Source organism: Polypterus senegalus, chromosome 7, assembly GCF_016835505.1.
Source record: "Polypterus senegalus isolate Bchr_013 chromosome 7, ASM1683550v1, whole genome shotgun sequence".
Taxonomy (NCBI): Eukaryota; Metazoa; Chordata; class Cladistia; order Polypteriformes; family Polypteridae; genus Polypterus; species Polypterus senegalus.
The window spans coordinates 192,342,389-192,358,119 of record NC_053160.1 but is presented as its reverse complement, the minus strand read 5'-3'; the positions used below and the strand labels follow the sequence as shown (position 1 = coordinate 192,358,119).

Below are 15,731 nucleotides of genomic sequence, written 5' to 3'. Positions count from 1 at the left end.
ACGGTCCTTCTGGTCGTTTCTGCTGGTTTTCTCTTATCATAAGGGGCTCGTAACTCTTGTACAGAGTTGGGGTCCAAAACACAAGGCGGACACGAGCGTCGGTGCGCGTTCACCTTGGGAAATGAGGGCTTAAATAACCGGAACATCCAGAAAAGCATGGAAACAAGTCAGGAGGAGAATGAAATAAAGAAATAAGGCGATGACCGCCCCGTGACCGTAACATGCCAAGGACCGAAAGTGATTTGTTCACTGAGCTCAGAAGCTGAAATCACAGGCTGATGAATGAAAAGAGCGGCCAGAGGGGGTCCCCAGGACTGACTCGAGGACCCCTCAATTCAGGCGCCTTCTGGAGCGGCTGCTCGCACACTCCTCCCATGTTCGCCGCGCGCCCCCCTCGTTATTTTCAGACTTGTTTGGCGCGGATCGACCCCCTTGGCAAAGGCGCAGCTGAACAGAAGCCAATTTTTTTTGTTTGGTGGGTTGGAGGGTTAGGGTTCGACAGTGAAATATTAACCCGCCGCGCCCTCGCCGCCTTCTTAAATTCTCTTCCGTTCGCTCCCCGTGGCATTCGCTCGAATCTCCGTTTCAGACAGCCGACCACCTGAGCAGGCAGACATGTCGACAGCTGGCAAGGTAGGTACAGCGGCTGGCTGTGCGTGAGGGGGTGTAAGACGCTCTGATTGTCGCTGCACCGTTCAGCTGGTCCCGCACTGGCTCTGCTATCGGTGCGCTGGTGGTGTCGCTCCTCAGACTCCGTCCTCGGGGGTCCCCCGGCCTTCCATTAATTCACTCTTCTTCTTCTTCTTCTTCTGCATTCACAAATGTCGGCTTTGCGCCATCTCTGTCATTTTCACCATCACTGTAACTGTTCACCTTTCTTGCTTTTTCCTGTTAATTTACATTTGTGTGGTGGTCTTTTTTCTGTCCATTTTAATTAGTATAAAAGAACTACGGTGCCCCTGAAGTGCAATGAGCAAAACCAACTTAAATCACGAAAAAACAAACCAGAAAACACAGAAACAAACTGAACGCGCAAAATCAACTGAGAAACAACAAATGCAAAGCGAGCGGCTGTGCGCAAAGAAAACGAAGTCCGCGCAGAGAAATCCAAAGAGCGGCGCTGCAAGTGAACTTCACTGAAGCCTTTCAACGAGCGGTGGGGTGAAGGCGAGAACGCCGAAAGGTAAATGACGTCTCTTCTCGTTTGCTGAGATTTCCTCTACTTTAGCAGAACTGATCCCGTGTGGATAACTCGGAGCCCCTCCGCCATTGCCGTGTTTAAAGATGACAAACACACTTCAGTATTTGAACTGCAGAGACGCTGTGACTTCATGGCGACAGCGCTCCGCACTGAGGACGTTTGCTCTTCGTCTTTTTTTAATTACAGACCGACACCCGTTACTTCACCTGCACTTTGTAGTGTTGTTCGATTATTCGTTTTCACGTTTTCACCTCCGCCGTGTATTCGGCATCGACCTAAAATGAATTGTCAGAGAGAAGGAGAAGTCCGACTGCTAGACGTGACCCTCAACAATGACCGCTCACTCCCTGTCACTTCACTCGCCCGTGCAGGGTCAGAAGTAACTCGTCCACCGCGCACACATTCCGCGAGCCGCCCCAAGGCCAGCGTCCACACAAGATGCTCACCGGAGACCAAGCATCACAACCGATGAGTTTTGAGCGGTGGAAGGTGAGGTGTCTGCGCCCCTCTGTGCCCGCTACTCCCGGGACTGACGGCGCTCCTTTTGGACCGCGCGCTTGTCCCTGTCACATTCGGACCCGGGACGCTTGTCATTTATGGATGAAACAGGAAGCTGTTTGATTTGGTGGAGTTTCTCCTGGCAGTTTGTTGTCATCTCAGTCCCGTGTGGGGACTCCGCGCTCTGCTCAGTTAAAAGTTCGCAGTTCGTATCATCAGCTGATATCGCCGCTTCTTTAGAAAGTGAGGATAATAAAAAAGAGGCTGTCGGTCCTTTTAGCGTGTGGCCATTTTAGGTCAAATCCTGCAGTCTTTCTGTCTGTCTTTAGTTCTTCGCCATTTATGATGCCACGCAGTCCTGGCTGTAGGTCACCATAACGTAATGCTGAGTGCGTGACGACAACCGGAGCGCTGCGGGACACAACTAGGCAGCCAAAAGCAATCGGCGCGGACACAAGCGACCACTGGCCGCCGTTAAACGCGACTTGTTAGTCGGCTGATTTTTGACCAAACTGTTACAGAAGTCGTTCTTGGAGCGAACACGTCGGACTTCTACTGGAAACAAACCCACTTACTGGTGAAAGTCCAGTCGGCTCCAAGTTATGCAGACGTTATCTTTCTGCTAAAGTACAGAAAATAACTAAAAAAGTTTCGAGATCTCCTTTACCTTCAGCGTTCGCGGCTTCAGCACACCACTCGCTGAAAAGCTGCCGTTAAATCGCCGTGCATGGACTTGACTTTTCGGCGCCGCTCTTTAGTTCCCAGCCTTCCCATTCCTCTCCTCTGCTGCTCCATTTGCTTTTGTTGTTTCTCGTTGATTTTTTTGCGCTTTCTGATTTGTGTTTCCAATTTGTTTTTGTGTTTTCTGATTTGTTTCACGTGATTTCATTTGCTTCTGCGCATTGCACTTCAGGGCCACCGCACAGAACGGCGCAACCGGGGCACCTGGAAATGAAATCGTGACGGGGACGACCATCGTTATACGAGATAAAAACACGAAGCGACCCCCGTGCAACTAAAATGGAGCGCCATCGTCATTATGACCAACTCTCTGGGAAACCGCGGTTTGCATATAAGGCAGGAATTCCAATCAAAGCTGAACTGGCGTCTGTGGGGGTCCCACGGCTTCGACTGGTAGCCACTTATGGCACCCCGTGTCGCCCCCTTATTCTACTCTTCCTTTGTATTGCTTGCATCAAATTTGTTGTTAAATGAAAAGTCCCTCAGTGTCACCTCACGTGACGTCACGCCCTCCACACGGACGCGAGCTCGCGCTTCAGACTTCCACAAAACGAGGCGAGGCTGGAAGACTGGCACGCGCAAACTCGGCGGCGCGCACCCCAAAGGTCGTGCGAAACGGCCGGCCGAGCTGGCGGGACTGCGGGGTGGTCGGCCGTGGGCTGACACGATTCCTGTACCGATGCTCGACCCGCCCGGATAGATTGTTGCCCCCAAGACCCCAATGATTTGTTCCTGCGTGAGGTGAGCAGAGTGACCGCCCCTCACCAAGCACCAGTCCGGACCCATTAAGGCCCTGTGGTCTCCAGTAGGGGACGCTGGCACTGAACGTGGTTGGGTGACTTGTGGCCTCATCGTCCTTGTGCTTCAGTCTGTTTGAGCCCCTGCCTGTGCCGCCAGGTGACCCGGGTTCAAATCCAAGTCTGTGTGGACCCTGCATGCTGCTGATCTTCGTTCATAACACGTTGGGTTAACGTGTGACTCTAAACTGGTCCAAGTGAGGGCAAGTGTGTGCATAAGTAAGTGCCCCCCATGACACACAGGAGGCCCAGCCAGGATTGGCTCCACCCCTCACACCCCTAGAGCTTAAACAGATGGGTGCCAAATAAGCAGCTTTCTGTCAAGTGCTGTGCCCTCCAAAGGCTCAAAGTGGGCACAGATATAAGCAAAGTCATGAGTGCCATGAAGGCTGAAAGTGCTGAGGTGCATCCAATGCCCATTTGTCTAATGTCACTTTATAGAGCCCATGGCATGAAGAAACAGATATTCCTATAAACCTTCACTTCATATAGCGCCCAATGAGACCCCTGCACTAGGCAGGGTGGCACATCACACATTCAGTCCCCATTCGCTGTGCCCGAGTGAAGCCTGCTGGACTTTGTCTGTTGTGTCTAACATGACTGATGGGCAGCGGTGGTGCAAACAGAAACTCTGCCATTACAAGCCATCTGGTGGGTGGTCTCTGGCGTATATCAAGTGGGACTGTGGGAGAGTAGAAATAAAATGAAATGTGACTGGCACAAAAGAGGGTCTGAGAGATAATAGAGGGCATGAAGAGACCACGAGGATGGGAAAGAGCCACTCGTGAAGAGCAGGTGAGCAGGGGGTCTCCCCGGACCTCTTCACTCAGCCCAAACGGCATAAGCAGTGTGCTGCCCTTTCACCCTTTTCTTTATATGGTGCCATTCAGATGAAGACTCGAATCGAAGACAAGAGAGAAAGAAGGCACAGAAAATGGAACTTTGGCGGGTGTGGACAGGGGTGAGCTGAGGAGGTGGGCGAGAGTCCAGAGAATTTAAAAATGGCACCAGCCCATGGGGTGGCATGATGGGGGCACTGCTGCCTCATGGGTCCTGTGCCCTTGGGCACTGTGCTTGTTCATGAGTGGGCCACGAGGTGGACTAGCACTCTAGTCCAGGGCCGTTTCCTGCCTTATGCCCAGTGCTGCCAAGATAGGCTCCATCGTGTGACCTCGAGCAGGTCTGAGAACGTCACATTGCATCACGTTATGCCCTCGAAAATCTGTGCTCTTGACGGGACCGCCAGCCTTAGCACTGTGAGACCCAGTCAGCTCAAGGGGGTCACAAGATGGCAGCCAGTGCGTCATTTAGCTGGGCTGGGATATTTGGGAGTTTATCACACTGTGCCCCCTTGTGTTTCAGATACACCCTCTGGCAGATATCAAGGTGCTTCACGGTCTGCCAGTGCCCGCTGTACCCACAATGCCCACATAAAGTGCCTGTCCGCCTGTGACCATGACAGTCCTGTGCTTGGTGCATTGAGCGGTTTAAGAGTGTCGCCAGCGGGGGGCGTCGTGGACTCTCTGGGGTGGTATGGCTGACTGACCTCCGTGTCCTCGATGTCCTCACACAGGTTATCAAGTGCAAGGCCGCCGTTGCCTGGGAGCCCAAGAAGCCGCTGACCATTGAAGAAATCGAGGTGGCCCCGCCACAGGCCCACGAAGTCCGCCTGAAGGTAAGCGGAGGGCTGCGGGTGACGGGGGGACACCTGATGGGGACGCCTTCGGTCTTTCAGGTTTTGTCTTTGTCTTGTTCGGCTCACCCTGACGTCTCCAAGTTGAAGTCGCAGTCAATAAGACGAGTTGGGCGCCGTCACCATCTTATTTCCTGGGGTCATCGAGCCAGGCCTGGCGGCGACGTCCTCACAGGTGAACTGCCCTGCGCCGTCACTTTTGTATGCCGTCACTTCAGAATTGAGAGCGGCACAAACGCTCGCCCGTCCCAATCATGGCGACTCGGCAACGGGAAGAGCAGAGACGACGTTCTGAGGGTCAGCTCTCGAGGTCCAGCGCTTGCTGGTCATTTCGTCGTCAGCTCAATTCACCAATTTGGCGCTGCGTTTGGTGCCCACTAATATTTAGAAATGTGACTCGGACCTGGGAGGAAACATGCCAGGGGGCGGAGCCTTGGGAGCTGGCACAGGAGAGGCTGACACCGCTGTCAGTCACATCAGGATCAATGCTGGGGTTTCATGCGTCACAGTTTGACATTTTAAAATGGCGGTCGTGAGTCTAAATGAAACGAGATACAAAACGATTACAACATCAATATTAATAGAATGAAATAAAAAGAGAAACTCGGAGGGGACAACGCGAATGTTTACACATCCAGGAAGATCTCGACGTGTCAAGCCAAGTGGCTTTCTTGTCACCCCGTCCACACACCGCATTGCAGCGTCCAGCGGCACGACACGCCAGACAGACAGACAGACAGACAGACAGACAGACAGACAGACGTGCTAAAAAGAGAAATAACGGGGACGTCAGCTTCATGACACTTTCTGGCTCGGGCCGATGCCCCCGACGCGTCCCCCAGTACCACCCAGCACTCTCACTGATGCCACTGAAAGGTTTTTAATCCCCCCTTTGAAGTCGACTGCCGCACATGGAGGGCCTTCCTTCTTACAGCAGAGGAGCACTCTGGGGGTCCACACGGGGAGCACATAAGCACAAGAGATGCGCCTAAGAAGGCAGCGAGTGAGGCGCTCACAATATGAGCTTAGTGCCTGCCTCTAGACAGCCAGCTGGGGTTAGGGTGAGGGTCCGGGCGAGACTGACCAGGCGTCCAGCAGCTGTGGCCCACCTTCTGTTAGCTGCAACCCCCCCAGGGTCTAAAGTGAGATCAGACAGGGGGTCACCTGACAGGAAGTTGCCAAAGTCCCCTTTTACTAGGGGATGTGCGGTCACATGGCAGAATAGGATACGACCCCAAGTGAGGAGCGGCTGGCACAGCGAGGCCAAAGTGTGCCCCCTGGACGAGACAGAAAGAGAAGACGCAGTCAGAGGGGCGTGAAGTGCGATAAGCAGAAGGCAATGCTGTCCTTCATCAAAACCAAAATGGTAGTCGAAAGTTATACAGAAACGGCCAACAGGGCGCTCGCCGGGTTTTCATGCCATCCTTACACAGTCCCATCAATGACATCATCGTCACACCGTCCCAGTGAATTGTCTGTGAGCCTTGCGGCCTGGGGGACGTCATCAAGGGGCCGTAAAGTGTGAACTGCTTTGAAGATTAAGATGAAGCTCATGTGTTTCACCACACAGGTGGTCGCCACGGGCGTGTGCCACTCCGACTACTACATCCTGTACGAAGGTGGCAAAGAGTACGGCTTTCCATGTGTCCTGGGACATGAAGGAGCTGGAATTGTGGAGAGCGTTGGGCCGGGAGTGACGAGATTCAAGCCTGGTGAGACCCCCACGTTGGTCCTGGGGTTTATTTAAGGAGGCCTCGGTGGGTCGGAGATGTTCTTGTATATAGCGCCTTTCAGGGCCTCTCTGCTGGCTGTGGGCCGTCTGTCACAAAGGGGTCTTTGTTTTCATGTCACCTTTTTAGTTTGAGTTCTCTGCTTCTTCAGATGTTCCACCTGCTGGCTGCCACTCCTTGCTGAGCCGTTAGTTTGCGTCTCCCGCTCTTCATTTTTTGGTTGTGGACCCCTCGCGTGACGCTCTCACAGGTTTATTGTGTTGTTTATTTGGCTTCATGTCTTGAGTCCAATCTGTAGTGACCACAATCCAACCCGAAATGAAACAATGTTTATGAAATTATATAAGGGGTAAAAAGCCCCCACTGCGTTAACTGAGTATGGCCTACGGTGCCCAAGCCCAAGAGGTGGCGCTGGTCCCACAGTGGTGACGCCCCTCCTGGGACCTCACCAGGTGTGACCACCCGAGCAGCTCTAGTGGGGTGAGGCTGAGGAGTGTGAAGATGCAGAGGCCTCCGTCTTTTTGGCCTTTTCTGTTTTCATCACTGAATACGTTGAAGTTTAAGTCTTACTAGTTTAGGGGTTTGAACGGATCCCCCTCTCACTGTCATTGTCCCCTTTGTGACGATGATGACACAGACCACCCTGGTGTCTGAACGCCACTAACAGAAAGCCTGATATTCGGCTCCCAGCGAGAGACTCGGCCACCTCCCTGATTCTGCCCGTCGCTCTTCATTGCTTGTTTGTCTTCTCCATCCTCCCTTGGTGTTTCTGCAGATTGTCCTCCTCTCCCTCCATCCACCACACTTCTGCTGTCCTGATGAGCTGCCATCTATTCGTCTTAAGGGTCCCATCACCGTCACACCTTTCCGTGTGTCCCTGCCACCACACCCTTCTGATAGTCACCTCTTTCACTTGTCCTTCTTCTTCTATATGAGGCTCCATGGCATCCACATTTGTCCTTCTTCTCCATGTGCCATCTTCATGCACAGGACCTTTGTGTTAATGAACGTCTTTGTAATTTGGGGGTAAGCGACGTGCTCACCGGCCGAGTGGGAGGCATCAGCAGCAGGTTGTGTCACCTGGAGACCAAGCGAGACTCACTGTGACCAGAGAGGGACCTGAGTAGCCACAGTGAAGACAACTCTCTGAGGAAGAACATCCTGGTTCTCCCAGGACCTCCTGGCTGGGGGCCGAGTCTCAGAATAAAGTGAATGCAGCGAAGCCAAATGAACAGAACGCCCGACACACGCGTGTCCCCCAGATGTCTGATTATTTTCTAACATTCATTGTCTTTCTTTACTTTCCAGGAGACAAAGTGATCCCCCTCTTCGTTTCCCAGTGTGCGGAGTGCCCGCTGTGCCTGAGCGACAAAACGAACCAATGTGTGAAGAACTGGTAACGCACTTCCTAAATCGAGAGTCAAGACCCCCGAGTGCTGAGTGTGTGTGTGTGTGTGACAAATTGGCAGCCACTTAGAGTCACCAGGCATGCGTCACTGCAGAGGTGGGCGTCACTAGGGCTGGCGTCACCCAGTGTGTTGACCAAGGCCCCCAGTGACTTTGTGAACAGAGCGGTGGCCACACCTTCAACACTCACTTGTTTCCTTGACCCTTGAATGGGTCCCCCTTGGTGACTTCTGCCCAAAACACTGCTGAAATGGCACAGTGATGGTGTCACCTGGTGTGGTCCACACCCACCCACCTAGTGACACTACAGACAGACGCCAAGATGAGTTGTGAGCCACTCACCCCAAAGCTAACCGGAGTCTCCTGTCATTAGGGAAGGTGAAGGAGCTGGAGATGGACAGGTGACCTGATGAAGGGGACGAGGATGGAGGATCAACAAGACTAAAGAGACAAGGACGTTTGTTAAGGGCACCCATGTTCAAAAGGTTCAAGTGGCCATGTTGTGTGGTGGACAGTAGAACTTTAGAGACCTTCAAAGATCAACCAGACGTCATTTGAAACAAACCTGGTGATCCTGATGGTCCGAATGTCTTGCTCTTGTCCAGAATGATGTCTGTCAGTCAATGCGTCCTCCTGTCCGCCATCGTGTCACTCTGAGTGTCTGTCCAGTTAAATCAGATTCTGTTTTCAATTTTATACGTTTGCTCTTTTACTTCACATCCAGGACTGTTGATGAAAAGAACATGAAGAGCAAAAGTCGCTTCACGTGCAAAGGCAAAGTCATCATCCAGTTCATGGGCACCAGCACCTTCTCCGAGTACACGGTGGTCCCAGAGGAGGCTTTGACCAAGATTCCTGACAGCGCGCCCCTCGACAAGGTCTGCCTGCTGGGCTGTGGCATCTCCACGGGCTACGGAGCGGCGATCAACACGGCCAAGGTCTGTGCTTTAGTGTGGGGGGCCGCTGAGTGGCCTTCAGGCTTCACCTCAGTGGGCGGTCAGCACTGGCACTGTGTCCGGGGGGGTGAAGGGGGGCGCTACAAATGGGCCAGGATCAGTGCTGGGAAATGCACTGTGGGAAGGTCTCTCCACTTACTGGAGGACCTCACAACCACCAGACATGGCAGACGCCAGTCAGTATCAGCAGGGTGGTCTCTCACCCCACCGTCACTCTGTGCAGGTCCAGCCGGGCTCCACCTGTGCCGTGTTTGGACTCGGCGCCGTCGGCCTAGCGGCTGTCATGGGCTGCCAGGCGGCCGGAGCGTCTCGCATCTTCGCAGTGGACATCAACAAGGACAAGTCCAGCAAGGCTAAGGAGTTCGGAGCCACCGACTTCATCAACCCCAAGGACTACAAGAAGCCCATCCAGGAGGTGCTGATGGAGATGACGGACGGCGGCGTCGACTTTTCTCTGGAGTGCGCCGGCAACGTGGACGTCATGGTGAGTGTGGTGAGGTGACGCCGCTGATGTTTCCAGGACCCCCCGTTCACATTACGCGTGGGTTTGTGAGGTTGAGCCCCCACGTTGGGTTTTCGTTAGCTCCACATTCTGTTCCTTACATCACAGCCATTTTGTTGCTAGGTTGACATGTCATGGTGTTAGGGGGCGTGACCTCAGAGGTCGTAACCTTTGGATGCACTTCCTGTCTGAGTTTGCCGTTTCCTCGATTGGCCTTGTGCTCCTTAAAACTCTTTTTCAGCCAACCTTTCGTGGTTTCCCACTCATGTTTGAATTTTTGACTTTGATGTGATGAACTTCCCGTTTTTTCGAAACGTTCTTTTGGTTTCTACATCGCCTTTGACTTCCGGGGTCACATGATGGCAACAGAGCCCTGCTGCTAACAAGACGGTGATAACCTGGAAAAATGGAGCCAAAGTGGAGGCACCCGAGGTAAACGAAATGAATACCAACGACTTGTAAAAAAACACGACACAAATCCAGAAGTGGGGTCTCAACACGGGACCAGTTTCTCTCTCTTCTGATTCCCCAGCCGACAAACTCAACAAAGGCTTCAAATATGAAAGAGTAGGCCTTGAGAATTCTGTGGGGCCGAGAAGAGAAATCCGCTTGGCCACAAACTCAAGAAGCAGGGGTCCAAAAAAAGGGGGTCCAGGCCTCAGTATTCAAAAAGGGCAGAGAAACCATAAAAACCCTGGCGCCAAACAGCAATAGCAATGCTACTTTGTAACTTAAGCACACGAAGAAAAGGTTCACAGACAGGTTGGTCTAACAGAGAAATAAAAAAATAAAAATTCTCATCCATCCATTATCCAACCCGCTATATCCTAACTACATGGTCACGGGGGTCTGCTGGAGCCAATGCAGCCAACACAGGGCGCAGGGCAGGAAACAAACCCCGGGCAGGGTGCCAGCCCACCACAGGGCACACACACCTACACACGGGACAATTTAGAATCGCCAATCCAGCTAACCTGCATATCTTTGGACTGTGGGAGGAAACCAGAGACACGGGGAGAACCTGCAAACTCCACGCAGGGAGGACCCGGGAAGCAAACTAAAAATTCTCAATAAAAATACAATTTAAAACACGTAACAAGAAAGTGAAGACTCTTGTCCTCCTCTGGATGCCGTCACTCTGTGTTCAGAGTAGTCAGAGTAAAAGTGAGTGTGGCCCTCTAGTGGCCTGGAGGAGACCAGTGACAAGTCAGGCGCCTCGCTCACTCCAGTCATCATGCGAGCCACTAATTTAGAAAGAAGGACTTTTAGTAAACTATATAGCGCCTTTCAGAGTGGTGGGGGGAGTGCAGGTCTGGCTATACTTTTTGAGGCCTACTTCCACACAAAATCGGATTATGAAGTCGATAAACAAAACAGGGCATTGGGAACAAGAGAAGCCCTCAAAACGGAGCAAAGCCAAAGGAGGTCTACAAAGATATTTTAAAGGAAAAAATTAAAACCAACAAACCGACTGTCAACGTGTCAGGTGTGTGTGGCCTGTGGGCTTCAGATGGCCCCAGAGGATGTGCCAGTCTCAGTCAATGGGGTTTGATTTCCTTTCCAGAGAAGTGCCCTCGAGTCGACGAAACGTGCCTGGGGAGTCAGCGTTATCGTCGGCTGGGTGGACGTGAAGGACGTTTCTACTAAGCCGGTGGACCTGATCTGTGGGCGCACCTGGAAGGGCAGCTACTTTGGAGGTAAAGTGACCCCCTGGCTTCACCGTCCCTCTTATTGCAAGTCAAACATCAACACAAACTCTCTTTTTTCTGCCAGGCTGGAAGAGCGTGCAGAGCGTTCCCAAGCTGGTCTCTGACTACATGGAGAAGAAAATCAAGGTGGACGAGTTCATAACTCACACGATGCCTTTGGAGAAAGTCAACGAGGCATTTGAGCTGATGGTCACTGGAAAAAGGTGAGTTAGAGTGCACACCTGGACTCCTACCCGACTCTTAGCCTTTGATCACAGCATGTCTCCCACTCATAGCACCGCATTTGGTCTTCCAGAATTCAGAGCGTGCCACCCTCAATCCAAAGTTACTCTATGATAACCTCCACAGATTCCAGATCAATGCTGAGGGTCCATGATTATGTTCCTGAACTCTTACCTGACTCCTAGCCTTTGATCACGGCCTGTCTGTTTTCACGCCACCTTCCACTCAAAGCGCTGCATTCGATCTTCCAACAGTGGCCACTCTGAATCCAACGATACTCCATGACAGTGTTGTCACCACCCAGTTTTTCACATGCCAGTGTGTTTGTGGCCCACATCGAGCATCAAATGTCACTGCCAAAGCTTTGGTCCTGCACACCCACCAGAGCGTCAGAACATTAGATGAATTGGGGGGCAAATGGCAATGTGGTGTCAGCAGTCGTCTCAGCAGAGGATGGGGAGGTCGCCCAGGATCGGCGGCGGTTCACCTGCGAGGCTGCACTTGTCAGTGTGGTGAACGGGGTGTGGTCTGGAGGTAGGCAGCGGCCCACCTGCAATGCCGTCACAGCCCACCGGTTGAGAAACCCTGCTCAATGGTAACCTCAGCAGTCGAGGTCTGCACCGGTGCACATGATGACGTTCTTACCGCCTTTTCTAATCATTTGGACGGCGACACTTCTCAAGATGTGATGGAGGTCCATGTGAGCACCAACCGAGCTACGGTGGGAAAAAGGGGGCAGGTGGCAATTCAAAGGTGGCAAGAGGGTCACAGATATTCAATTAAAGAAAAGATGCACAAGGAAATAGAGTTTGAGGAAAGGGACAGGCTGGGGGGCTGAAAAACACGAAAGATAAAATCTGAACCGGTGGTCCGCACCAAATACGTAAACCAAGAATCGCAGTCGAGACGAACGTAACGATAGGCTCCTCAATGAAGGGGCTTCTCCTTCTCTCTCAGTGACACTTGGCTTTGCCTCGTAGAATTGCCACGCATGACAAGCGTCCCATGATGCCCTCCTACATACGTTGCAGTCGCTGACGAGCGGTTTACGAATTTTCATTCCTCGATATTTGATTTCTTTACCGTGGACCGAGTTCTTTTCTATTCTATTTCTATATTTGTTCTATTTTGTGGGCCTGTCGTAGAGATGTGTGTGTTTGGTTGCTTGGCGCTCGCACCCCAGAAGTCCTAGCGTGTGGCGCCATGAGTGCGGTGCCAGCGCACCGTGTACAGCGTCCAAGGCCATGGATCACACTTTCATCTCGACTTTCCGTTCCTCCATTTTGATTCAAGGTTCCAGACTTCCTCAGCGTTTCTTCTGGGCTGCGAGTTTTGTGTAGCGGTGGGTTTGACACGCGGTGGACGCCTCGCCGGCTTGGACTCGTCTTTTGTTGCTCGTCTGCCCCAATTCTTCTGCCCGTTTCCAGTTTCTCACCCGTCACATGGCCAGTGATGGACGTTACAGTGCTGAACAATGAGACGGCTGTGCTAATTCAGGGTTTGTTACCTCGCCGTTCTTTCAGTTTTGTTTTTTACTTTTGTTCTTATTTTATCTCTGGTGGAATTTCAAAAGTGTAAAATAACAAAACTGAATGCTCAATAAATGAAGAAAACTAAAATATCCTGGAATATTACAACAAAATACGAGAAAATCCACAATCCAAACGAGGACAGTCAAAAGGCACAAAAACTCCCAGTGGAAGTCGGTGGCCGCCGAGGTCTCAGCACAGCCTGGTGGCTCAAGTTGGGCGCCGAGGTGCTGCCCAAATTAGCAGGGCAAATACAACAGCGAGGGGCAAACGCGCAAAAAGAGCCAAACATTGTAAGAGACCACAAGGCGCAAACTGAACCTCAGCACCTGTGGTGGTCCACTTCATGCTGCGATGTTAACCCGTGGTGGCCGTGGGCTCGTCTCACTTCTTATATTAACGGGGTGTCCATCGCACAGTCCTGGCACAGGGTGGTCCAGTGACTGAGTGACTGGCACTGCTCTCGGCTTGGTGACCCTCTGTGTGGCTTCTTCACACGTCCTAAAAGTGCCAGCTGAGTCAGGGTGTCCTGCCATGAAAGGGTCTCCCAACTGGGTGTCGTTCCAGACTCATGTCCAGGACCCCTGGGTGGACTTCGGCCCCTGCAATCCTAAACCTGCGTCACATGTGGAGTATGGAGGGTCGAGGCCTACTTCTGAACCTTAGAATTCCAACAGAAGACAAGCAAAGCCACAGACGCCAGCGACTGTGTTGTTGACTGGGACATCGAGGTGCCCGCTGTGCCTGCTGTCTGCCACTGATGCTTTGTTTCTTGTCTTTCAGCATTCGGACCGTCCTGAAGATGTAAAGCAAGCGGCGACTTCCTTGGGATCTGAGCGGACCTTCACCTTCAGCCTCGCCCAAAGTGTCCATGAAATAAAAAAGTGAAACCCAATGCTGGGTGCCACTTGACTGACATCAGCCTGCTGGGACTCTGATTGTGTCGTCTCTTTGTCCTTCATTGTCACTAAGGCCTATGGGGCCTCCTAGATGCTACCCCTGATGAAGATGGAGATAGAAAAGGCGCTATATAATAGAAGAGGTGCTGTACAAGTAGACAGACAGACAGATAAAAAGGGGCTGAAAAATCAGATGGACAGACAGACAGACAGACAGCTGAAAATGACTGTAAAAATTAGATAGGAAAGGCGCTATATAATAAATAGAAGCGGCAGACAGATGAATGGCACTATAAAATAAATAGACATGAAAGACAGTCTACGTTATAAGCAGGCAGACAGATACAAGGCACTATATAATAGCCGACATGAAAGGCGCTATATAACAGGTAGATCGATAAACACAGAAGGCACTACATAGCACAGGGAGACAAAGAGACGACAGAAAGATAGGCAGACGTGAAAGGCGCTATACTGTACATTATAGGCACACACAGTCATAAAAGGCACTATATGACAGATCCCCACGAGGAGAGTCCCATATTCATTTGAGAGCAGCCCACCAGCAGAGCCACGTAGCTGGTGGGCTCAGAGCTGATTGGTTAGCCACTGCAGAGGTGATGCTGACTCAACCAGCTTCACGGATGACTCAGGTTCAAGAATTGCATTGTGGGAAGGTTTATGCATACAGTGTGACCTCAAAGCCCCCAAAAGCCCCAAACAGCACCCTGAGAGTGGGCTCAGCAACACTGCAGTCCGTACTGTAAAAGAAGCAGAAATGTGGTGAACCCCCCTGGCACTCTGAGCGGGTGCTCTGCAGTTTGTCCCAAAGTTCAAAAGGCTTCAAACGGTTTGAGGGTCTTCAGAGCCCATCGGGCTGATGGCAGAGGCAGAGACAGATGAGGACATGAAGACCCCAAACGTGTGTCTGCAACACAACAACCAATGCAAAGTCACAGTGAAGGGTCAGAAACGCATCCGGGCACTAGCAGGGGGCGTGGCCTAGCAACCAGGACCCGCCTCCTAGCAAGTGCTACTCAGAATGGCGGCGACCGATCCAACGCGGAACTCCACGGTGAGACAGCAGCTCTAAAGAGAAGCAGTCCCCCGACATTCAGGCCCACTAGGTCCCCCGTATTAAAATGAAAATGAAAATCATAATAAAGAAGTTGAGTTCGGACCAAAGCAAACACCAGCCAACGGAACACACACAGCGCTGCCTGCCCCCAATCGGCCATCAATACCATCGATGTGAGAAGACCCCCGAACTCGTGATGTCATAAGGTGTGAGGACACCACATGGCGAACGCCCGCTGTTAGCACAACGACCAGAACGTGGGGCAGTAGCCAGAATTGAATCTGCCCGGGTGTGAGTTGGCCTCGCTTTCATTTTTTAACTCCTCTGTGTAACCCGCGCATGTCGTGGTACAAACGTCTCATGTCAGGGTGACTCGTTTTGAGATCCGGGATTATGTGGTGCTAAACGATGGAGGGCGGCCACAGAAATGACGGAAAGGACCAGAAGACAAAGCTGGGAAGTCAAAGACATGGAGCCTGAGGATGGCTAACCAGGGTGGCGCTTGTTGCTAATTTCTGTGTCAGATTTGCCTTTTTGATCAATCCATGAGTTCACTTGTCACTTTCTGTCCCCTGAATCACAGAACCAAACCCTCGAAGGCCTCTTAACGTTAAATGTTGGCACCCAGGACTTGGTGCCGAGCCTTCAGAGGAACAAACAGAAACGGCTCTTGTCTACCCGCTGTGCCATCTCCAAAGGCCACACTGCTTACTTACAGTGTGCCAATCACAAGGGGCGGTGGAGGGGCAGTGTGGAAGGAGGAGCCGTT

General features: G+C 52.0%; 1 protein-coding gene across 2 annotated transcripts; it reads left to right on the top strand.

Moving 5' to 3' along the window:
• Positions 1-505: 505 nt before the first annotated feature.
• On the top strand, positions 506-13,903 carry LOC120533121 (alcohol dehydrogenase 1-like). Of its 2 annotated transcripts, XM_039759836.1 has the most exons (9): positions 507-633; positions 4,811-4,912; positions 6,501-6,642; positions 7,969-8,056; positions 8,792-9,005; positions 9,247-9,507; positions 11,090-11,222; positions 11,299-11,437; positions 13,769-13,903. In XM_039759836.1, the coding sequence occupies exons 1-9, from the start codon at positions 616-618 to the stop codon at positions 13,791-13,793; spliced, it is 1,122 nt and encodes a 373-aa protein (XP_039615770.1). In that variant the 5' UTR covers positions 507-615; the 3' UTR covers positions 13,794-13,903. The 2 variants fall into 2 exon arrangements, with proteins under 2 accessions (XP_039615771.1, XP_039615770.1); XM_039759837.1 differs by lacking the exon at positions 9,247-9,507 and having other exon boundaries at positions 506-633.
• Positions 13,904-15,731: the final 1,828 nt, after the last annotated feature.

Excerpts from the sequence above, each read along its gene's own strand:
- LOC120533121 (XM_039759836.1), top strand. Across the intron at positions 8,057-8,791 it reads AACCAATGTGTGAAGAACTG|GACTGTTGATGAAAAGAACA; the intron begins GTAACGCACTTC and ends CTTCACATCCAG. Across the intron at positions 9,006-9,246 it reads CGGCGATCAACACGGCCAAG|GTCCAGCCGGGCTCCACCTG; the intron begins GTCTGTGCTTTA and ends CACTCTGTGCAG.